The sequence below is a fragment of the Aulostomus chinensis genome, chromosome 9, assembly GCF_037954235.1.
Source record: "Aulostomus chinensis isolate RoL2024-O1b breed Wild chromosome 9, RoL_Achi_v1.0, whole genome shotgun sequence".
Classification (NCBI taxonomy): domain Eukaryota; kingdom Metazoa; phylum Chordata; class Actinopteri; order Syngnathiformes; family Aulostomidae; genus Aulostomus; species Aulostomus chinensis.
In genome coordinates this window covers 3,085,680-3,108,865 of record NC_141328.1, presented here as the reverse complement: position 1 = coordinate 3,108,865, position 23,186 = coordinate 3,085,680, and the positions used below count along the sequence as shown (strand labels likewise).

At 48.5% G+C, this 23,186-nt stretch overlaps 2 protein-coding genes across 8 annotated transcripts in view; one reads left to right on the top strand and one right to left on the bottom strand.

Moving 5' to 3' along the window:
• lama5 (laminin, alpha 5) overlaps positions 1 to 23,186 on the bottom strand; it is a 118,011-nt gene that overhangs the window by 28,830 nt on the left and 65,995 nt on the right. For all 7 annotated transcript variants that reach the window (XR_015117825.1, XM_086213102.1, XM_086213103.1 and 4 more), the window contains exons 33-35: positions 22,977 to 23,092; positions 22,439 to 22,650; positions 21,914 to 22,115 (exon numbers count right to left, since the gene is read on the bottom strand). Coding sequence is in view for 6 of the 7 variants with exons in the window: in XM_086213102.1 (XP_086069228.1) it covers positions 21,914 to 22,115; positions 22,439 to 22,650; positions 22,977 to 23,092 (530 nt within the window). In the remaining variant the exon portion in view is untranslated. The remainder of the gene's footprint in view (positions 1 to 21,913; positions 22,116 to 22,438; positions 22,651 to 22,976; positions 23,093 to 23,186) is intronic.
• On the top strand, positions 18,457 to 20,829 carry LOC147255409 (uncharacterized). Its single transcript, XM_086213108.1, has one exon. The coding sequence runs from the start codon at positions 18,799 to 18,801 to the stop codon at positions 20,764 to 20,766; it is 1,968 nt and encodes a 655-aa protein (XP_086069234.1). The 5' UTR covers positions 18,457 to 18,798; the 3' UTR covers positions 20,767 to 20,829.

Here is a 23,186-nt window from a genome sequence, read left to right as displayed (position 1 = left end):
GAGCAGGACAAAGACCAGGACAGAGAAGAAATGGTCCTGGAGGCCCAGGAGGACCTGGAGACGCAGCAACAGGAAAAAGAGGAGGACAATAAAGTGGCAGAGGAAGTCCAGGAGGCCCAGCTGCCACCAAAGGAGGAAGGACATGAGGAGGAGGAGATTGTCATGGAGACAGAAAACCTGACATATCAGGAAGATAATATGGAGGCACAGGAGGTCCAGGAGGCCAAGCTGCAAGGAAAGGAGGAAGGGCATAAGGAAGAGAAGGAGATTGTCATGGAGACACAGCATCTGACCAAACAGGAAGACAATATGGAGGCAGAGGAGGTCCAGGAAGCCCTCCTGCCTGAAAAGGAGGAAGGATATGAGGAGGAGGAGGAGGAGGAGATTTTTGTTAAAGTTCAGGAAGAAAATATGGAGGCAGAGGTGGTCCAGGAGGCCGACCTGCCAGTGGAGGAGGAAGGGCAAAAGAAGGAGGAGGACATTGTCATCGACACAGAGCAACTGACGGAACAGGAAGACAAAATGGAGGAAGAGGAGGTCCAGGAGGCCCAGCTGCCTGCCAAAGAAGAAGGACATGAGGAGGACAATGTCATGGAGACAGAGAAACTGATGGACGTGGAAGATAAAACGGAGGCAGAGGAGGTCCAGGAAGCCCTCCTGCCTGAAAAGGAGGAAGGATATGAGGAGGAGGAGGAGGAGGAGATTTTCGTTAAAGTTCAGGAAGATAATATGGAGGCAGAGGAGGTCCAGGAGGCCAAGCTGCCAGGAAAGGAGGAAGGGCATAAGGAGGAGGAGGAGATTGTCATGGAGACACAGCATCTGACCAAACAGGAAGACAATATGGAGGAAAAGGAGGCCCAGGAAGCCCTCCTGCCTGAAAAGGAGGAAGTATATGAGGAGGAGGAGATTTTCGTTAAAGTTCAGGAAGACAATATGGAGGCAGAGGTGGTCCAGGAGGCCGACCTGCCAGTGGAGGAGGAAGGGCATAAGAAGGAAGAGGACATTGTCATGGACACAGAGCAACTGACGGAACAGGAAGACAAAACGGAGGAAGAGGAGGTCCAGGAGGCCCAGCTGCCTGCCAAAGAAGAAGGACATGAGGAGGACAATGTCATGGAGACAGAGAAACTGATGGACCTGGAAGATAAAACGGAGGCAGAGGAGGTCCAGGAGAGCCACCTGCCGGTTGAGGAGGAAGGACATGAGGAGGAGAGGAAGACTGTCATGGAGACAGAGCAACTGACCAATCAGGAAAACAATATGGAGGCAGAGGAGGTCCAGGAGGCAGCACAGATCCAAGATCCCGTGCGACAGAGCGGGACAACCAAACACGTGGAGGAGGGACCTCAGAAGAAGAAGGTGAAGCCTGGACGTGTGAGAAGGTGGATTTCATTGCTTTTTTCCCAGCAAAAGAAAGCAGAGCGTCTTGAGTCAGAGCAGGTCCTGAAGGAGGCTCGGCGGGAAGTGAGCCTCTCTGATGCTCAGCAATGGGATGAGGGCGAAGACCAGGACAAAGAGGAAAGGGTCCTTGAAGTGATGGTCCTGGAAAAAGAGCTGGCTAAGGACGAGACCAAAGAGGTGGTGGGGCTCGAGAGGGAGGAGCTTCAGGTGACGGTGCCAAAAACCAGGAAAAACAAACGCACAAAGGAGGGACATCGACAGAAGAAAGTGAAGCATGGACCTTTAGTGGAGTGCTTCTTATGTCTCTTTTGTCTGTCACCATAAAATCTGAAAATTAAACTCATTTTTACAATAAATTGTTTTACTCTTCACTCTTACTTGCATGTGATGTGTGGTGTTTTATTTTTCATTCTTTTTTGTTTGTTATTGAAAACATCTCATGCCTCTGGTCTGTTTTGCCGTCCTTGTGTTCAGAATGACGTTTTCATGTGTCTCCACAAACACTCAATCCACGACCTCAGCATCAGAATCAAAGGAAGTTAAATGGCTGTATTTGTGTCAGAATAATAGAAATATAATAATGCAGCCAACTGTAAAGCCCTCGGCCCCAAACTGGGTTTCATCGTGCCTGTGAGTGAGGGTGTGAGTGGTTGGATTGTGTAGTTTTGTCATACTTGACACTGGCATTGCCATTTTGACTTGTGGTCCTACTGTGCACAGTTGGATGTTCCCATATCCTCATAAAACAACGTAACAGAAGCTGACAGGTAAGGGGAAGGACACATCTGCTGCTTTGACATCTACAGATTCCACACCAAACAAACAAGAGTTGGCAGGTGGAGCTGCCCAACACAGAGGAAACAAGCCTGGTGTCTCAGTCCAAGCCCAGATCAGCTCAGGAGACAGAACAGCCCAGACTATGAAGCAACACCAAAAAAAACAACAACTCAATAACATCAGCAAGCTACTTTGTGAAGTTTGCAGCACAGCTCAAACTTGGGCGAAACTTTCCTCGCCACATCTCAAGATACAACCCTCTGTAATTCATTGTTTGCTTGAGGTCAACTTTGTTGGTCTCAGTTCTTTGGGTCTTTGTGTCATGAACGGGTCCGTGTGGAGCTGAACACGCTACAGTTGGATGCTAAACTGCTACTTCAGCTGTTTCTCTATTGAGAAACTTTCAGAATTTCCAGACTTGGAGGTGTGGAGCCACAGGTTCTGTGATGGTACAAAAGACTTTGATCTTAGAGGTCTGATTCTGATTGCGGAATTCTGTCTTTGAACTTTTATGATCTCACTTTGATCAGATCTTCTTTTCTTTGTAGTCTTTGTACTCTCCTTCATTGAAGTCATAGTGAGATTCTGAATCATCATGATGACACACTAAAGAGACGGTGTATATATGCCAACATACAATTGGTCATTTCATACATCGCAATCCTGTCCTTGCCTGATCAGCAGTACAACCAAGAAGATCACTTCCAGCCTTGTGTTTCAACAACGTTCCTGATCGCAGAGAAAGATGGCTCCAAGGAGGAAGAAGGCAGCAAAGCTTCGGGAGGCCAAGTGGAGGGCAAAGATGGAGGCTGAGCCAAAGGAGCCAGTGAGGGTGGTCCACAACTACGAAGTGTGGAAACAGGAATGTGACGACTTGATGGCCAAGGTGAAGAAGGAGAACAAGGAAGTGGATGCCGAGTGGCAGGCCAGGAACATTGTGTGGAAGGCTGAGCTAGAAGACACAAAGACGTTCCTAAAGGTCCTTGAGGCCCGGTGGAAGAATGAGGAGCAGGACAAAGACCAGGACAGAGAAAAAATGGTCCTGGAGGCCCAGGAGGACCTGGAGACGCAGCAACAGGAAAAAGAGGAGGACAATAAAGTGGCAGAGGAAGTCCAGGAGACCCAGCTGCCACCCAAGGAGGAAGGACATGAGGAGGAGGAGATTGTCATGGAGACAGAAAACCTGACATATCAGGAAGATAAGATGGAGGCACAGGAGGTCCAGGAGGCCAAGCTGCCAGGAAAGGAGGAAGGGCATAAGGAGGAGAAGGAGATTGTCATGGAGACACAGCATCTGACCAAACAGGAAGACAATATGGAGGCAGAGGAGGTCCAGGAAGCCCTCCTGCCTGAAAAGGAGGAAGGATATGAGCAGGAGGAGGAGGAGGAGGAGGAGGAGATTTTTGTTAAAGTTCAGGAAGAAAATATGGAGGCAGAGGTGGTCCAGGAGGCCGACCTGCCAGTGGAGGAGGAAGGGCAAAAGAAGGAGGAGGACATTGTCATGGACACAGAGCAACTGACGGAACAGGAAGACAAAATGGAGGAAGAGGAGGTCCAGGAGGCCCAGCTGCCTGCCAAAGAAGAAGGACATGAGGAGGACAATGTCATGGAGACAGAGAAACTGATGGACGTGGAAGATAAAACGGAGGCAGAGGAGGTCCAGGAAGCCCTCCTGCCTGAAAAGGAGGAAGGATATGAGGAGGAGGAGATTTTCGTTAAAGTTCAGGAAGATAATATGGAGGCAGAGGAGGTCCAGGAGGCCAAGCTGCCAGGAAAGGAGGAAGGGCATAAGGAGGAGGAGGAGATTGTCATGGAGACACAGCATCTGACCAAACAGGAAGACAATATGGAGGCAAAGGAGGCCCAGGAAGCCCTCCTGCCTGAAAAGGAGGAAGTATATGAGGAGGAGGAGATTTTCGTTAAAGTTCAGGAAGACAATATGGAGGCAGAGGTGGTCCAGGAGGCCGACCTGCCAGTGGAGGAGGAAGGGCATAAGAAGGAAGAGGACATTGTCATGGACACAGAGCAACTGACGGAACAGGAAGACAAAACGGAGGAAGAGGAGGTCCAGGAGGCCCAGCTGCCTGCCAAAGGAGAAGGACATGAGGAGGACAATGTCATGCAGACAGAGAAACTGATGGACCTGGAAGATAAAACGGAGGCAGAGGAGGTCCAGGAGAGCCACCTGCCGGTTGAGGAGGAAGGACATGAGGAGGAGAGGAAGACTGTCATGGAGACAGAGCAACTGACCAATCAGGAAAACAATATGGAGGCAGAGGAGGTCCAGGAGGCAGCACAGATCCAAGATCCCGTGCGACAGAGCGGGACAACCAAACACGTGGAGGAGGGACCTCAGAAGAAGAAGGTGAAGCCTGGACGTGTGAGAAGGTGGATTTCATTGCTTTTTTCCCAGCAAAAGAAAGCAGAGCGTCTTGAGTCAGAGCAGGTCCTGAAGGAGGCTCGGCGGGAAGTGAGCCTCTCTGATGCTCAGCAATGGGATGAGGGCGAAGACCAGGACAAAGAGGAAAGGGTCCTTGAAGTGATGGTCCTGGAAAAAGAGCTGGCTAAGGACGAGACCAAAGAGGTGGTGGGGCTCGAGAGGGAGGAGCTTCAGGTGACGGTGCCAAAAACCAGGAAAAACAAACGCACAAAGGAGGGACATCGACAGAAGAAAGTGAAGCATGGACCTTTAGTGGAGTGCTTCTTATGTCTCTTTTGTCTGTCACCATAAAATCTGAAAATTAAACTCATTTTTACAATAAATTGTTTTACTCTTCACTCTTACTTGCATGTGATGTGTGGTGTTTTATTTTTCATTCTTTTTTGTTTGTTATTGAAAACATCTCATGCCTCTGGCCTGTTTTGCCGTCCTTGTGTTCAGAATGACGTCTTCATGTGTCTCCACAAACACTCAATCCACGACCTCAGCATCAGAATCAAAGGAAGTTAAATGGCTGTATTTGTGTCAGAATAATAGAAATATAATAATGCAGCCAACTGTAAAGCCCTCGGCCCCAAACTGGGTTTCATCGTGCCTGTGAGTGAGGGTGTGAGTGGTTGGATTGTGTAGTTGTGTCATACTTGACACTGGCATTGCCATCTTGACTTGTGGTCCTACTGTGCACAGTTGGATGTTCCCATATCCTCATAAAACAACGTAACAGAGGCTGACAGGTAAGGGGAAGGACACATCTGCTGCTTTGACATCTACAGATTCCACACCAAACAAACAAGAGTTGGCAGGTGGAGCTGCCCAACACAGAGGAAACAAGCCTGGTGTCTCAGTCCAAGCCCAGATCAGCTCAGGAGACAGAACAGCCCAGACTATGAAGCAACACACAAAAAAAAAACAACAACTCAATAACATCAGCAAGCTACTTTGTGAAGTTTGCAGCACAGCTCAAACTTGGGCGAAACTTTCCTCGCCACATCTCAAGATACAACCCTCTGTAATTCATTGTTTGCTTGAGGTCAACTTTGTTGGTCTCAGTTCTTTGGGTCTTTGTGTCATGAACGGGTCCGTGTGGAGCTGAACACGCTACAGTTGGATGCTAAACTGCGACTTCAGCTGTTTCTCTATTGAGAAACTTTCAGAATTTCCAGACTTGGAGGTGTGGAGCCACAGGTTCTGTGATGGTACAAAAGACTTTGATCTTAGAGGTCCGATTCTGATTGCGGAATTCTGTCTTTGAACTTTTATGATCTCACTTTGATCAGATCTTCTTTTCTTTGTAGTCTTTGTAGTCTCCTTCATTGAAGTCATAGTGAGATTCTGAATCATCATGATGACACACTAAAGAGACGGTGTATATATGCCAACATACAATTGGTCATTTCATACATCGCAATCCTGTCCTTGCCTGATCAGCAGTACAACCAAGAAGATCACTTCCAGCCTTGTGTTTCAACAACGTTCCTGATCGCAGAGAAAGATGGCTCCAAGGAGGAAGAAGGCAGCAAAGCTCCGGGAGGCCAAGTGGAGGGCAAAGATGGAGGCTGAGCCAAAGGAGCCAGTGAGGGTGGTCCACAACTACGAAGTGTGGAAACAGGAATGTGACGACTTGATGGCCAAGGTGAAGAAGGAGAACAAGGAAGTGGATGCCGAGTGGCAGGCCAGGAACATTGTGTGGAAGGCTGAGCTAGAAGACACAAAGACGTTCCTAAAGGTCCTTGAGGCCCGGTGGAAGAATGAGGAGCAGGACAAAGACCAGGACAGAGAAGAAATGGTCCTGGAGGACCAGGAGGACCTGGAGACGCAGCAACAGGAAAAAGAGGAGGACAATAAAGTGGCAGAGGAAGTCAAGGAGGAAGGACATGAGGAGGAGGAGATTGTCATGGAAACAGAAAACCTGACATATCAGGAAGATAATATGGAGGCACACGAGGTCCAGGAGGCCAAGCTGCAAGGAAAGGAGGAAGGGCATAAGGAAGAGAAGGAGATTGTCATGGAGACACAGCATCTGACCAAACAGGAAGACAATATGGAGGCAGAGGAGGTCCAGGAAGCCCTCCTGCCTGAAAAGGAGGAAGGATATGAGGAGGAGGAGGAGATTTTTGTTAAAGTTCAGGAAGAAAATATGGAGGCAGAGGTGGTCCAGGAGGCCGACCTGCCAGTGGAGGAGGAAGGGCAAAAGAAGGAGGAGGACATTGTCATTGACACAGAGCAACTGACGGAACAGGAAGACAAAATGGAGGAAGAGGAGGTCCAGGAGGCCAAGCTGCCTGCCAAAGAAGAAGTACATGAGGAGGACAATGTCATGGAGACAGAGAAACTGATAGACCTGGAAGATAAAACGGAGGCAGAGGAGGTCCAGGAAGCCCTCCTGCCTGAAAAGGAGGAAGGATATGAGGAGGAGGAGATTTTCGTTAAAGTTCAGGAAGATAATATGGAGGCAGAGGAGGTCCAGGAGGCCAAGCTGCCAGGAAAGGAGGAAGGGCATAAGGAGGAGGAGGAGATTGTCATGGAGACACAGCATCTGACCAAACAGGAAGACAATATGGAGGCAAAGGAGGCCCAGGAAGCCCTCCTGCCTGAAAAGGAGGAAGTATATGAGGAGGAGGAGATTTTCGTTAAAGTTCAGGAAGACAATATGGAGGCAGAGGTGGTCCAGGAGGCCGACCTGCCAGTGGAGGAGGAAGGGCATAAGAAGGAAGAGGACATTGTCATGGACACAGAGCAACTGACGGAACAGGAAGACAAAACGGAGGAAGAGGAGGTCCAGGAGGCCCAGCTGCCTGCCAAAGGAGAAGGACATGAGGAGGACAATGTCATGCAGACAGAGAAACTGATGGACCTGGAAGATAAAACGGAGGCAGAGGAGGTCCAGGAGAGCCACCTGCCGGTTGAGGAGGAAGGACATGAGGAGGAGAGGAAGACTGTCATGGAGACAGAGCAACTGACCAATCAGGAAAACAATATGGAGGCAGAGGAGGTCCAGGAGGCAGCACAGATCCAAGATCCCGTGCGACAGAGCGGGACAACCAAACACGTGGAGGAGGGACCTCAGAAGAAGAAGGTGAAGCCTGGACGTGTGAGAAGGTGGATTTCATTGCTTTTTTCCCAGCAAAAGAAAGCAGAGCGTCTTGAGTCAGAGCAGGTCCTGAAGGAGGCTCGGCGGGAAGTGAGCCTCTCTGATGCTCAGCAATGGGATGAGGGCGAAGACCAGGACAAAGAGGAAAGGGTCCTTGAAGTGATGGTCCTGGAAAAAGAGCTGGCTAAGGACGAGACCAAAGAGGTGGTGGGGCTCGAGAGGGAGGAGCTTCAGGTGACGGTGCCAAAAACCAGGAAAAACAAACGCACAAAGGAGGGACATCGACAGAAGAAAGTGAAGCATGGACCTTTAGTGGAGTGCTTCTTATGTCTCTTTTGTCTGTCACCATAAAATCTGAAAATTAAACTCATTTTTACAATAAATTGTTTTACTCTTCACTCTTACTTGCATGTGATGTGTGGTGTTTTATTTTTCATTCTTTTTTGTTTGTTATTGAAAACATCTCATGCCTCTGGCCTGTTTTGCCGTCCTTGTGTTCAGAATGACGTCTTCATGTGTCTCCACAAACACTCAATCCACGACCTCAGCATCAGAATCAAAGGAAGTTAAATGGCTGTATTTGTGTCAGAATAATAGAAATATAATAATGCAGCCAACTGTAAAGCCCTCGGCCCCAAACTGGGTTTCATCGTGCCTGTGAGTGAGGGTGTGAGTGGTTGGATTGTGTAGTTGTGTCATACTTGACACTGGCATTGCCATCTTGACTTGTGGTCCTACTGTGCACAGTTGGATGTTCCCATATCCTCATAAAACAACGTAACAGAGGCTGACAGGTAAGGGGAAGGACACATCTGCTGCTTTGACATCTACAGATTCCACACCAAACAAACAAGAGTTGGCAGGTGGAGCTGCCCAACACAGAGGAAACAAGCCTGGTGTCTCAGTCCAAGCCCAGATCAGCTCAGGAGACAGAACAGCCCAGACTATGAAGCAACACACAAAAAAAAAACAACAACTCAATAACATCAGCAAGCTACTTTGTGAAGTTTGCAGCACAGCTCAAACTTGGGTGAAACTTTCCTCGCCACATCTCAAGATACAACCCTCTGTAATTCATTGTTTGCTTGAGGTCAACTTTGTTGGTCTCAGTTCTTTGGGTCTTTGTGTCATGAACGGGTCCGTGTGGAGCTGAACACGCTACAGTTGGATGCTAAACTGCTACTTCAGCTGTTTCTCTATTGAGAAACTTTCAGAATTTCCAGACTTGGAGGTGTGGAGCCACAGGTTCTGTGATGGTACAAAAGACTTTGATCTTAGAGGTCCGATTCTGATTGCGGAATTCTGTCTTTGAACTTTTATGATCTCACTTTGATCAGATCTTCTTTTCTTTGTAGTCTTTGTAGTCTCCTTCATTGAAGTCATAGTGAGATTCTGAATCATCATGATGACACACTAAAGAGACGGTGTATATATGCCAACATACAATTGGTCATTTCATACATCGCAATCCTGTCCTTGCCTGATCAGCAGTACAACCAAGAAGATCACTTCCAGCCTTGTGTTTCAACAACGTTCCTGATCGCAGAGAAAGATGGCTCCAAGGAGGAAGAAGGCAGCAAAGCTCCGGGAGGCCAAGTGGAGGGCAAAGATGGAGGCTGAGCCAAAGGAGCCAGTGAGGGTGGTCCACAACTACGAAGTGTGGAAACAGGAATGTGACGACTTGATGGCCAAGGTGAAGAAGGAGAACAAGGAAGTGGATGCCGAGTGGCAGGCCAGGAACATTGTGTGGAAGGCTGAGCTAGAAGACACAAAGACGTTCCTAAAGGTCCTTGAGGCCCGGTGGAAGAATGAGGAGCAGGACAAAGACCAGGACAGAGAAGAAATGGTCCTGGAGGCCCAGGAGGACCTGGAGACGCAGCAACAGGAAAAAGAGGAGGACAATAAAGTGGCAGAGGAAGTCCAGGAGGCCCAGCTGCCACCAAAGGAGGAAGGACATGAGGAGGAGGAGATTGTCATGGAGACAGAAAACCTGACATATCAGGAAGATAATATGGAGGCACAGGAGGTCCAGGAGGCCAAGCTGCAAGGAAAGGAGGAAGGGCATAAGGAAGAGAAGGAGATTGTCATGGAGACACAGCATCTGACCAAACAGGAAGACAATATGGAGGCAGAGGAGGTCCAGGAAGCCCTCCTGCCTGAAAAGGAGGAAGGATATGAGGAGGAGGAGGAGGAGGAGGAGATTTTTGTTAAAGTTCAGGAAGAAAATATGGAGGCAGAGGTGGTCCAGGAGGCCGACCTGCCAGTGGAGGAGGAAGGGCAAAAGAAGGAGGAGGACATTGTCATCGACACAGAGCAACTGACGGAACAGGAAGACATAATGGAGGAAGAGGAGGTCCAGGAGGCCCAGCTGCCTGCCAAAGAAGAAGGACATGAGGAGGACAATGTCATGGAGACAGAGAAACTGATGGACGTGGAAGATAAAACGGAGGCAGAGGAGGTCCAGGAAGCCCTCCTGCCTGAAAAGGAGGAAGGATATGAGGAGGAGGAGGAGGAGGAGATTTTCGTTAAAGTTCAGGAAGATAATATGGAGGCAGAGGAGGTCCAGGAGGCCAAGCTGCCAGGAAAGGAGGAAGGGCAAAAGGAGGAGGAGGAGATTGTCATGGAGACACAGCATCTGACCAAACAGGAAGACAATATGGAGGCAGAGGAGGTCCTGGAAGCCCTCCTGCCTGAAAAGGAGGAAGGATATGAGGAGGAGGAGGAGGAGATTTTCGTTAAAGTTCAGGAAGACAATATGGAGGCAGAGGTGGTCCAGGAGGCCGACCTGCCAGTGGAGGAGGAAGGGCATAAGAAGGAAGAGGACATTGTCATGGACACAGAGCAACTGACGGAACAGGAAGACAAAACGGAGGAAGAGGAGGTCCAGGAGGCCCAGCTGCCTGCCAAAGGAGAAGGACATGAGGAGGACAATGTCATGCAGACAGAGAAACTGATGGACCTGGAAGATAAAACGGAGGCAGAGGAGGTCCAGGAGAGCCACCTGCCGGTTGAGGAGGAAGGACATGAGGAGGAGAGGAAGACTGTCATGGAGACAGAGCAACTGACCAATCAGGAAAACAATATGGAGGCAGAGGAGGTCCAGGAGGCAGCACAGATCCAAGATCCCGTGCGACAGAGCGGGACAACCAAACACGTGGAGGAGGGACCTCAGAAGAAGAAGGTGAAGCCTGGACGTGTGAGAAGGTGGATTTCATTGCTTTTTTCCCAGCAAAAGAAAGCAGAGCGTCTTGAGTCAGAGCAGGTCCTGAAGGAGGCTCGGCGGGAAGTGAGCCTCTCTGATGCTCAGCAATGGGATGAGGGCGAAGACCAGGACAAAGAGGAAAGGGTCCTTGAAGTGATGGTCCTGGAAAAAGAGCTGGCTAAGGACGAGACCAAAGAGGTGGTGGGGCTCGAGAGGGAGGAGCTTCAGGTGACGGTGCCAAAAACCAGGAAAAACAAACGCACAAAGGAGGGACATCGACAGAAGAAAGTGAAGCATGGACCTTTAGTGGAGTGCTTCTTATGTCTCTTTTGTCTGTCACCATAAAATCTGAAAATTAAACTCATTTTTACAATAAATTGTTTTACTCTTCACTCTTACTTGCATGTGATGTGTGGTGTTTTATTTTTCATTCTTTTTTGTTTGTTATTGAAAACATCTCATGCCTCTGGCCTGTTTTGCCGTCCTTGTGTTCAGAATGACGTCTTCATGTGTCTCCACAAACACTCAATCCACGACCTCAGCATCAGAATCAAAGGAAGTTAAATGGCTGTATTTGTGTCAGAATAATAGAAATATAATAATGCAGCCAACTGTAAAGCCCTCGGCCCCAAACTGGGTTTCATCGTGCCTGTGAGTGAGGGTGTGAGTGGTTGGATTGTGTAGTTGTGTCATACTTGACACTGGCATTGCCATCTTGACTTGTGGTCCTACTGTGCACAGTTGGATGTTCCCATATCCTCATAAAACAACGTAACAGAGGCTGACAGGTAAGGGGAAGGACACATCTGCTGCTTTGACATCTACAGATTCCACACCAAACAAACAAGAGTTGGCAGGTGGAGCTGCCCAACACAGAGGAAACAAGCCTGGTGTCTCAGTCCAAGCCCAGATCAGCTCAGGAGACAGAACAGCCCAGACTATGAAGCAACACACAAAAAAAAAAACAACAACTCAATAACATCAGCAAGCTACTTTGTGAAGTTTGCAGCACAGCTCAAACTTGGGTGAAACTTTCCTCGCCACATCTCAAGATACAACCCTCTGTAATTCATTGTTTGCTTGAGGTCAACTTTGTTGGTCTCAGTTCTTTGGGTCTTTGTGTCATGAACGGGTCCGTGTGGAGCTGAACACGCTACAGTTGGATGCTAAACTGCTACTTCAGCTGTTTCTCTATTGAGAAACTTTCAGAATTTCCAGACTTGGAGGTGTGGAGCCACAGGTTCTGTGATGGTACAAAAGACTTTGATCTTAGAGGTCCGATTCTGATTGCGGAATTCTGTCTTTGAACTTTTATGATCTCACTTTGATCAGATCTTCTTTTCTTTGTAGTCTTTGTAGTCTCCTTCATTGAAGTCATAGTGAGATTCTGAATCATCATGATGACACACTAAAGAGACGGTGTATATATGCCAACATACAATTGGTCATTTCATACATCGCAATCCTGTCCTTGCCTGATCAGCAGTACAACCAAGAAGATCACTTCCAGCCTTGTGTTTCAACAACGTTCCTGATCGCAGAGAAAGATGGCTCCAAGGAGGAAGAAGGCAGCAAAGCTCCGGGAGGCCAAGTGGAGGGCAAAGATGGAGGCTGAGCCAAAGGAGCCAGTGAGGGTGGTCCACAACTACGAAGTGTGGAAACAGGAATGTGACGACTTGATGGCCAAGGTGAAGAAGGAGAACAAGGAAGTGGATGCCGAGTGGCAGGCCAGGAACATTGTGTGGAAGGCTGAGCTAGAAGACACAAAGACGTTCCTAAAGGTCCTTGAGGCCCGGTGGAAGAATGAGGAGCAGGACAAAGACCAGGACAGAGAAGAAATGGTCCTGGAGGACCAGGAGGACCTGGAGACGCAGCAACAGGAAAAAGAGGAGGACAATAAAGTGGCAGAGGAAGTCAAGGAGGAAGGACATGAGGAGGAGGAGATTGTCATGGAGACAGAAAACCTGACATATCAGGAAGATAATATGGAGGCACACGAGGTCCAGGAGGCCAAGCTGCAAGGAAAGGAGGAAGGGCATAAGGAAGAGAAGGAGATTGTCATGGAGACACAGCATCTGACCAAACAGGAAGACAATATGGAGGCAGAGGAGGTCCAGGAAGCCCTCCTGCCTGAAAAGGAGGAAGGATATGAGGAGGAGGAGGAGGAGGAGGAGATTTTTGTTAAAGTTCAGGAAGAAAATATGGAGGCAGAGGTGGTCCAGGAGGCCGACCTGCCAGTGGAGGAGGAAGGGCAAAAGAAGGAGGAGGACATTGTCATCGACACAGAGCAACTGACGGAACAGGAAGACAAAATGGAGGAAGAGGAGGTCCAGGAGGCCAAGCTGCCTGCCAAAGAAGAAGTACATGAGGAGGACAATGTCATGGAGACAGAGAAACTGATGGACCTGGAAGATAAAACGGAGGCAGAGGAGGTCCAGGAAGCCCTCCTGCCTGAAAAGGAGGAAGGATATGAGGAGGAGGAGGAGGAGGAGATTTTCGTTAAAGTTCAGGAAGATAATATGGAGGCAGAGGAGGTCCAGGAGGCCAAGCTGCCAGGAAAGGAGGAAGGGCATAAGGAGGAGGAGGAGATTGTCATGGAGACACAGCATCTGACCAAACAGGAAGACAATATGGAGGCAAAGGAGGCCCAGGAAGCCCTCCTGCCTGAAAAGGAGGAAGTATATGAGGAGGAGGAGATTTTCGTTAAAGTTCAGGAAGACAATATGGAGGCAGAGGTGGTCCAGGAGGCCGACCTGCCAGTGGAGGAGGAAGGGCATAAGAAGGAAGAGGACATTGTCATGGACACAGAGCAACTGACGGAACAGGAAGACAAAACGGAGGAAGAGGAGGTCCAGGAGGCCCAGCTGCCTGCCAAAGGAGAAGGACATGAGGAGGACAATGTCATGCAGACAGAGAAACTGATGGACCTGGAAGATAAAACGGAGGCAGAGGAGGTCCAGGAGAGCCACCTGCCGGTTGAGGAGGAAGGACATGAGGAGGAGAGGAAGACTGTCATGGAGACAGAGCAACTGACCAATCAGGAAAACAATATGGAGGCAGAGGAGGTCCAGGAGGCAGCACAGATCCAAGATCCCGTGCGACAGAGCGGGACAACCAAACACGTGGAGGAGGGACCTCAGAAGAAGAAGGTGAAGCCTGGACGTGTGAGAAGGTGGATTTCATTGCTTTTTTCCCAGCAAAAGAAAGCAGAGCGTCTTGAGTCAGAGCAGGTCCTGAAGGAGGCTCGGCGGGAAGTGAGCCTCTCTGATGCTCAGCAATGGGATGAGGGCGAAGACCAGGACAAAGAGGAAAGGGTCCTTGAAGTGATGGTCCTGGAAAAAGAGCTGGCTAAGGACGAGACCAAAGAGGTGGTGGGGCTCGAGAGGGAGGAGCTTCAGGTGACGGTGCCAAAAACCAGGAAAAACAAACGCACAAAGGAGGGACATCGACAGAAGAAAGTGAAGCATGGACCTTTAGTGGAGTGCTTCTTATGTCTCTTTTGTCTGTCACCATAAAATCTGAAAATTAAACTCATTTTTACAATAAATTGTTTTACTCTTCACTCTTACTTGCATGTGATGTGTGGTGTTTTATTTTTCATTCTTTTTTGTTTGTTATTGAAAACATCTCATGCCTCTGGCCTGTTTTGCCGTCCTTGTGTTCAGAATGACGTCTTCATGTGTCTCCACAAACACTCAATCCACGACCTCAGCATCAGAATCAAAGGAAGTTAAATGGCTGTATTTGTGTCAGAATAATAGAAATATAATAATGCAGCCAACTGTAAAGCCCTCGGCCCCAAACTGGGTTTCATCGTGCCTGTGAGTGAGGGTGTGAGTGGTTGGATTGTGTAGTTGTGTCATACTTGACACTGGCATTGCCATCTTGACTTGTGGTCCTACTGTGCACAGTTGGATGTTCCCATATCCTCATAAAACAACGTAACAGAGGCTGACAGGTAAGGGGAAGGACACATCTGCTGCTTTGACATCTACAGATTCCACACCAAACAAACAAGAGTTGGCAGGTGGAGCTGCCCAACACAGAGGAAACAAGCCTGGTGTCTCAGTCCAAGCCCAGATCAGCTCAGGAGACAGAACAGCCCAGACTATGAAGCAACACACAAAAAAAAAAACAACAACTCAATAACATCAGCAAGCTACTTTGTGAAGTTTGCAGCACAGCTCAAACTTGGGTGAAACTTTCCTCGCCACATCTCAAGATACAACCCTCTGTAATTCATTGTTTGCTTGAGGTCAACTTTGTTGGTCTCAGTTCTTTGGGTCTTTGTGTCATGAACGGGTCCGTGTGGAGCTGAACACGCTACAGTTGGATGCTAAACTGCTACTTCAGCTGTTTCTCTATTGAGAAACTTTCAGAATTTCCAGACTTGGAGGTGTGGAGCCACAGGTTCTGTGATGGTACAAAAGACTTTGATCTTAGAGGTCCGATTCTGATTGCGGAATTCTGTCTTTGAACTTTTATGATCTCACTTTGATCAGATCTTCTTTTCTTTGTAGTCTTTGTAGTCTCCTTCATTGAAGTCATAGTGAGATTCTGAATCATCATGATGACACACTAAAGAGACGGTGTATATATGCCAACATACAATTGGTCATTTCATACATCGCAATCCTGTCCTTGCCTGATCAGCAGTACAACCAAGAAGATCACTTCCAGCCTTGTGTTTCAACAACGTTCCTGATCGCAGAGAAAGATGGCTCCAAGGAGGAAGAAGGCAGCAAAGCTCCGGGAGGCCAAGTGGAGGGCAAAGATGGAGGCTGAGCCAAAGGAGCCAGTGAGGGTGGTCCACAACTACGAAGTGTGGAAACAGGAATGTGACGACTTGATGGCCAAGGTGAAGAAGGAGAACAAGGAAGTGGATGCCGAGTGGCAGGCCAGGAACATTGTGTGGAAGGCTGAGCTAGAAGACACAAAGACGTTCCTAAAGGTCCTTGAGGCCCGGTGGAAGAATGAGGAGCAGGACAACGACCAGGACAGAGAAGAAATGGTCCTGGAGGACCAGGAGGACCTGGAGACGCAGCAACAGGAAAAAGAGGAGGACAATAAAGTGGCAGAGGAAGTCAAGGAGGAAGGACATGAGGAGGAGGAGATTGTCATGGAGACAGAAAACCTGACATATCAGGAAGATAATATGGAGGCACACGAGGTCCAGGAGGCCAAGCTGCAAGGAAAGGAGGAAGGGCATAAGGAAGAGAAGGAGATTGTCATGGAGACACAGCATCTGACCAAACAGGAAGACAATATGGAGGCAGAGGAGGTCCAGGAAGCCCTCCTGCCTGAAAAGGAGGAAGGATATGAGGAGGAGGAGGAGGAGGAGGAGATTTTTGTTAAAGTTCAGGAAGAAAATATGGAGGCAGAGGTGGTCCAGGAGGCCGACCTGCCAGTGGAGGAGGAAGGGCAAAAGAAGGAGGAGGACATTGTCATCGACACAGAGCAACTGACGGAACAGGAAGACAAAATGGAGGAAGAGGAGGTCCAGGAGGCCAAGCTGCCTGCCAAAGAAGAAGTACATGAGGAGGACAATGTCATGGAGACAGAGAAACTGATGGACCTGGAAGATAAAACGGAGGCAGAGGAGGTCCAGGAAGCCCTCCTGCCTGAAAAGGAGGAAGGATATGAGGAGGAGGAGGAGGAGGAGATTTTCGTTAAAGTTCAGGAAGATAATATGGAGGCAGAGGAGGTCCAGGAGGCCAAGCTGCCAGGAAAGGAGGAAGGGCATAAGGAGGAGGAGGAGATTGTCATGGAGACACAGCATCTGACCAAACAGGAAGACAATATGGAGGCAAAGGAGGCCCAGGAAGCCCTCCTGCCTGAAAAGGAGGAAGTATATGAGGAGGAGGAGATTTTCGTTAAAGTTCAGGAAGACAATATGGAGGCAGAGGTGGTCCAGGAGGCCGACCTGCCAGTGGAGGAGGAAGGGCATAAGAAGGAAGAGGACATTGCCATGGACACAGAGCAACTGACGGAACAGGAAGACAAAACGGAGGAAGAGGAGGTCCAGGAGGCCCAGCTGCCTGCCAAAGGAGAAGGACATGAGGAGGACAATGTCATGCAGACAGAGAAACTGATGGACCTGGAAGATAAAACGGAGGCAGAGGAGGTCCAGGAGAGCCACCTGCCGGTTGAGGAGGAAGGACATGAGGAGGAGAGGAAGACTGTCATGGAGACAGAGCAACTGACCAATCAGGAAAACAATATGGAGGCAGAGGAGGTCCAGGAGGCAGCACAGATCCAAGATCCCGTGCGACAGAGCGGGACAACCAAACACGTGGAGGAGGGACCTCAGAAGAAGAAGGTGAAGCCTGGACGTGTGAGAAGGTGGATTTCATTGCTTTTTTCCCAGCAAAAGAAAGCAGAGCGTCTTGAGTCAGAGCAGGTCCTGAAGGAGGCTCGGCGGGAAGTGAGCCTCTCTGATGCTCAGCAATGGGATGAGGGCGAAGACCAGGACAAAGAGGAAAGGGTCCTTGAAGTGATGGTCCTGGAAAAAGAGCTGGCTAAGGACGAGACCAAAGAGGTGGTGGGGCTCGAGAGGGAGGAGCTTCAGGTGACGGTGCCAAAAACCAGGAAAAACAAACGCACAAAGGAGGGACATCGACAGAAGAAAGTGAAGCATGGACCTTTAGTGGAGTGCTTCTTATGTCTCTTTTGTCTGTCACCATAAAATCTGAAAATTAAACTCATTTTTACAATAAATTGTTTTACTCTTCACTCTTACTTGCATGTGATGTGTGGTGTTTTATTTTTCATTCTTTTTTGTTTGTTATTGAAAACATCTCATGCCTCTGGCCTGTTTTGCCGTCCTTGTGTTCAGAATGACGTCTTCATGTGTCTCCACAAACACTCAATCCACGACCTCAGCATCAGAATCAAAGGAAGTTAAATGGCTGTATTTGTGTCAGAATAATAGAAATATAATAATGCAGCCAACTGTAAAGCCCTCGGCCCCAAACTGGGTTTCATCGTGCCTGTGAGTGAGGGTGTGAGTGGTTGGATTGTGTAGTTGTGCCATACTTGACACTGGCATTGCCATCTTGACTTGTGGTCCTACTGTGCACAGTTGGATGTTCCCATATCCTCATAAAACAACGTAACAGAGGCTGACAGGTAAGGGGAAGGACACATCTGCTGCTTTGACATCTACAGATTCCACACCAAACAAACAAGAGTTGGCAGGTGGAGCTGCCCAACACAGAGGAAACAAGCCTGGTGTCTCAGTCCAAGCCCAGATCAGCTCAGGAGACAGAACAGCCCAGACTATGAAGCAACACACAAAAAAAAAAACAACAACTCAATAACATCAGCAAGCTACTTTGTGAAGTTTGCAGCACAGCTCAAACTTGGGTGAAACTTTCCTCGCCACATCTCAAGATACAACCTTCTGTAATTCATTGTTTGCTTGAGGTCAACTTTGTTGGTCTCAGTTCTTTGGGTCTTTGTGTCATGAACGGGTCCGTGTGGAGCTGAACACGCTACAGTTGGATGCTAAACTGCTACTTCAGCTGTTTCTCTATTGAGAAACTTTCAGAATTTCCAGACTTGGAGGTGTGGAGCCACAGGTTCTGTGATGGTACAAAAGACTTTGATCTTAGAGGTCCGATTCTGATTGCGGAATTCTGTCTTTGAACTTTTATGATCTCACTTTGATCAGATCTTCTTTTCTTTGTAGTCTTTGTAGTCTCCTTCATTGAAGTCATAGTGAGATTCTGAATCATCATGATGACACACTAAAGAGACGGTGTATATATGCCAACATACAATTGGTCATTTCATACATCGCAATCCTGTCCTTGCCTGATCAGCAGTACAACCAAGAAGATCACTTCCAGCCTTGTGTTTCAACAACGTTCCTGATCGCAGAGAAAGATGGCTCCAAGGAGGAAGAAGGCAGCAAAGCTCCGGGAGGCCAAGTGGAGGGCAAAGATGGAGGCTGAGCCAAAGGAGCCAGTGAGGGTGGTCCACAACTACGAAGTGTGGAAACAGGAATGTGACGACTTGATGGCCAAGGTGAAGAAGGAGAACAAGGAAGTGGATGCCGAGTGGCAGGCCAGGAACATTGTGTGGAAGGCTGAGCTAGAAGACACAAAGACGTTCCTAAAGGTCCTTGAGGCCCGGTGGAAGAATGAGGAGCAGGACAAAGACCAGGACAGAGAAGAAATGGTCCTGGAGGACCAGGAGGACCTGGAGACGCAGCAACAGGAAAAAGAGGAGGACAATAAAGTGGCAGAGGAAGTCAAGGAGGAAGGACATGAGGAGGAGGAGATTGTCATGGAGACAGAAAACCTGACATATCAGGAAGATAATATGGAGGCACACGAGGTCCAGGAGGCCAAGCTGCAAGGAAAGGAGGAAGGGCATAAGGAAGAGAAGGAGATTGTCATGGAGACACAGCATCTGACCAAACAGGAAGACAATATGGAGGCAGAGGAGGTCCAGGAAGCCCTCCTGCCTGAAAAGGAGGAAGGATATGAGGAGGAGGAGGAGGAGGAGGAGATTTTTGTTAAAGTTCAGGAAGAAAATATGGAGGCAGAGGTGGTCCAGGAGGCCGACCTGCCAGTGGAGGAGGAAGGGCAAAAGAAGGAGGAGGACATTGTCATCGACACAGAGCAACTGACGGAACAGGAAGACAAAATGGAGGAAGAGGAGGTCCAGGAGGCCAAGCTGCCTGCCAAAGAAGAAGTACATGAGGAGGACAATGTCATGGAGACAGAGAAACTGATGGACCTGGAAGATAAAACGGAGGCAGAGGAGGTCCAGGAAGCCCTCCTGCCTGAAAAGGAGGAAGGATATGAGGAGGAGGAGGAGGAGGAGATTTTCGTTAAAGTTCAGGAAGATAATATGGAGGCAGAGGAGGTCCAGGAGGCCAAGCTGCCAGGAAAGGAGGAAGGGCATAAGGAGGAGGAGGAGATTGTCATGGAGACACAGCATCTGACCAAACAGGAAGACAATATGGAGGCAAAGGAGGCCCAGGAAGCCCTCCTGCCTGAAAAGGAGGAAGTATATGAGGAGGAGGAGATTTTCGTTAAAGTTCAGGAAGACAATATGGAGGCAGAGGTGGTCCAGGAGGCCGACCTGCCAGTGGAGGAGGAAGGGCATAAGAAGGAAGAGGACATTGCCATGGACACAGAGCAACTGACGGAACAGGAAGACAAAACGGAGGAAGAGGAGGTCCAGGAGGCCCAGCTGCCTGCCAAAGGAGAAGGACATGAGGAGGACAATGTCATGCAGACAGAGAAACTGATGGACCTGGAAGATAAAACGGAGGCAGAGGAGGTCCAGGAGAGCCACCTGCCGGTTGAGGAGGAAGGACATGAGGAGGAGAGGAAGACTGTCATGGAGACAGAGCAACTGACCAATCAGGAAAACAATATGGAGGCAGAGGAGGTCCAGGAGGCAGCACAGATCCAAGATCCCGTGCGACAGAGCGGGACAACCAAACACGTGGAGGAGGGACCTCAGAAGAAGAAGGTGAAGCCTGGACGTGTGAGAAGGTGGATTTCATTGCTTTTTTCCCAGCAAAAGAAAGCAGAGCGTCTTGAGTCAGAGCAGGTCCTGAAGGAGGCTCGGCGGGAAGTGAGCCTCTCTGATGCTCAGCAATGGGATGAGGGCGAAGACCAGGACAAAGAGGAAAGGGTCCTTGAAGTGATGGTCCTGGAAAAAGAGCTGGCTAAGGACGAGACCAAAGAGGTGGTGGGGCTCGAGAGGGAGGAGCTTCAGGTGACGGTGCCAAAAACCAGGAAAAACAAACGCACAAAGGAGGGACATCGACAGAAGAAAGTGAAGCATGGACCTTTAGTGGAGTGCTTCTTATGTCTCTTTTGTCTGTCACCATAAAATCTGAAAATTAAACTCATTTTTACAATAAATTGTTTTACTCTTCACTCTTACTTGCATGTGATGTGTGGTGTTTTATTTTTCATTCTTTTTTGTTTGTTATTGAAAACATCTCATGCCTCTGGCCTGTTTTGCCGTCCTTGTGTTCAGAATGACGTCTTCATGTGTCTCCACAAACACTCAGGCTGAATCCATGATCTTAGTATCAGAATCAAAGGAAGTTAAATGGCTGTATTTGTGTCAGAATAATAGAAATATAATAATGCAGCCAACTGTAAAGCCCTCGGCCCCAAACTGGGTTTCATCGTGCCTGTGAGTGAGGGTGTGAGTGGTTGGATTGTGTAGTTGTGTCATACTTGACACTGGCATTGCCATCTTGACTTGTGGTCCTATTGTGCACAGCTGGATGTTCCCATATCCTCATAAAACAACGTAACAGAGGCTGACAGGTAAGGGGAAGGACACATCTGCTGCTTTGACATCTACAGATTCCACACCAAACAAATAAGAGTTGGCAGGTGGAGCTGCCCAACACAGAGGAAACAAGCCTGGTGTCTCAGTCCAAGCCCAGATCAGCTCAGGAGACAGAACAGCCCAGGAAGAACTCCCATTTCAGGGGTTTCCAAATAAAGACCCGGGATTTAAGAGTCCAGTCCTGCTGCGGTACTGAGAGAATTATAGTCTTCTGATTTAAGTCATACTTCACCAAAAAAGTGTACTTTTCCTTACAAGTACTCACAAACAAGTGTTTTGAGGTCACAAAGACATGTTTTTACTTTTGCATCAACTTCATTGTGAGGTCACACTGAAGGAAGAGCCAGCCACGTTTTTAGCTTGAGGCTCATGGAGAACGATGCCTTACAACATCAAAACTTAAAAAAAAAAAAAAGATTTAAGCCCTCAAAGTCATCCATCATCTAGTATATACATATATTCTTTATCCAGTTGTATGCTCGGGGAAAAAAAAGACAAAACAAAACACTTGAAAGACCAAATACATTTTTGGGGGAAGTACAGCTTTAACCATGACAGTGAGGACATTAAACTCATTGTGGTACTGGTTACCGTCATGGTGGGAGGGCTGGTTCTTGGTCTGCTTGAGCCAACTCTGATCCTGGACTACTATTCCTCAGTCATCACCCCTCACCTGCACTGTCCGCTGAGCGTGTCACAGCTGACGTCTGGGGAAGTGATTCCAGGACGGGAGCAGTTGCAGACCTCACAGCCAACCACTGGGTGGCAGCCAAACGTCTGGGGCTCACACTGGATGCACTCAGGACGGAGGGTCCTGGGAGGACAGATACAGTCGCCGGTCACTGGTTCACATAACCTGGTACCACAGTTACAGGCTGAAGGAGAGAGAGAGACAGACAGGGAAATTGGAGACAGGAATGAAATGATCTGGTGAAAGACAAACACTGGCTCAACTGAACATTGATGTTTCTTCCTCGGATTGTTGTGCTGTTGACCAGCAGTCACATGACACACAGTTTAGTTTGCTCATTGAATTCAGAGAACCCCGCCTTTTTTAAAAGACTATTTTGGTGGATGTCCTTTGATTTTCAGCTCAAAGCTGTCCTCTGATGGTTGGACAGGTTGGTTTGGTCCATCATCTCACTCATAATTAAAAGCCCTTTTTACTCATCATTCAGGCATCTAGTCTGACACTCACGTCTGCAGTTGGGGAATCCCCAGGAGCCCGTGGCGCACATGGAGCAGTCGCGGCCGATCACGTTTGGCCTGCAGCGGCACTGACCACCAAATGGCTCGCAGGTGTCACTCTCAGCTCCAACCTCATGGCAGGCACAAGGCAGGGCGCCGTTGTTGAAGAAAGCCGAAAGAGACACAGCTGAGCTGAGACAGAATGGAGACGCGGCGGAAGGACTGGACGGACAACAGAGAAAAAGAAACGTTAGCGAGTGGGGAAAAGGTTATTAGCCAAACTTGCTAAATGGCAAGACAACAAAAAACAAAAAAAAGGTCTTAAAAAGAAAATTTGCACAAAATGAAAAACTGCAAGAGAAAGTAAATCAATAACTAAATATCCTTGAGGCTCAGGTCTTTAGTTCCAATGCTTGTAAATGACATCTGAATGCATTCACAACCAAAATATGAGCAGATGGAAGAGTCCCAGTCAAGCTAAGTTTAGTTACTCAGAGAACATTCGGGGATACAAAAGATGAACCACACTCAGGCTTAGAGACACTAACTTGACATAAAAGCTGTTTTGGCCACAGTTGCTGATGAAGTCGTAAGATTTATCCAGTGGTTCTTCGTTCAGGTAGCTGGAGCTGTAGCTGCTCTCAGGCACCACCAGGACGTAATCCTGGAGAGACAGAAGGGTCGAGTCAAGGTATGACAGAGGAGAAGGAAGTACAGAGTAGAAACAGCAGATATGTGTCAGAAAATGGAGAGGGTAT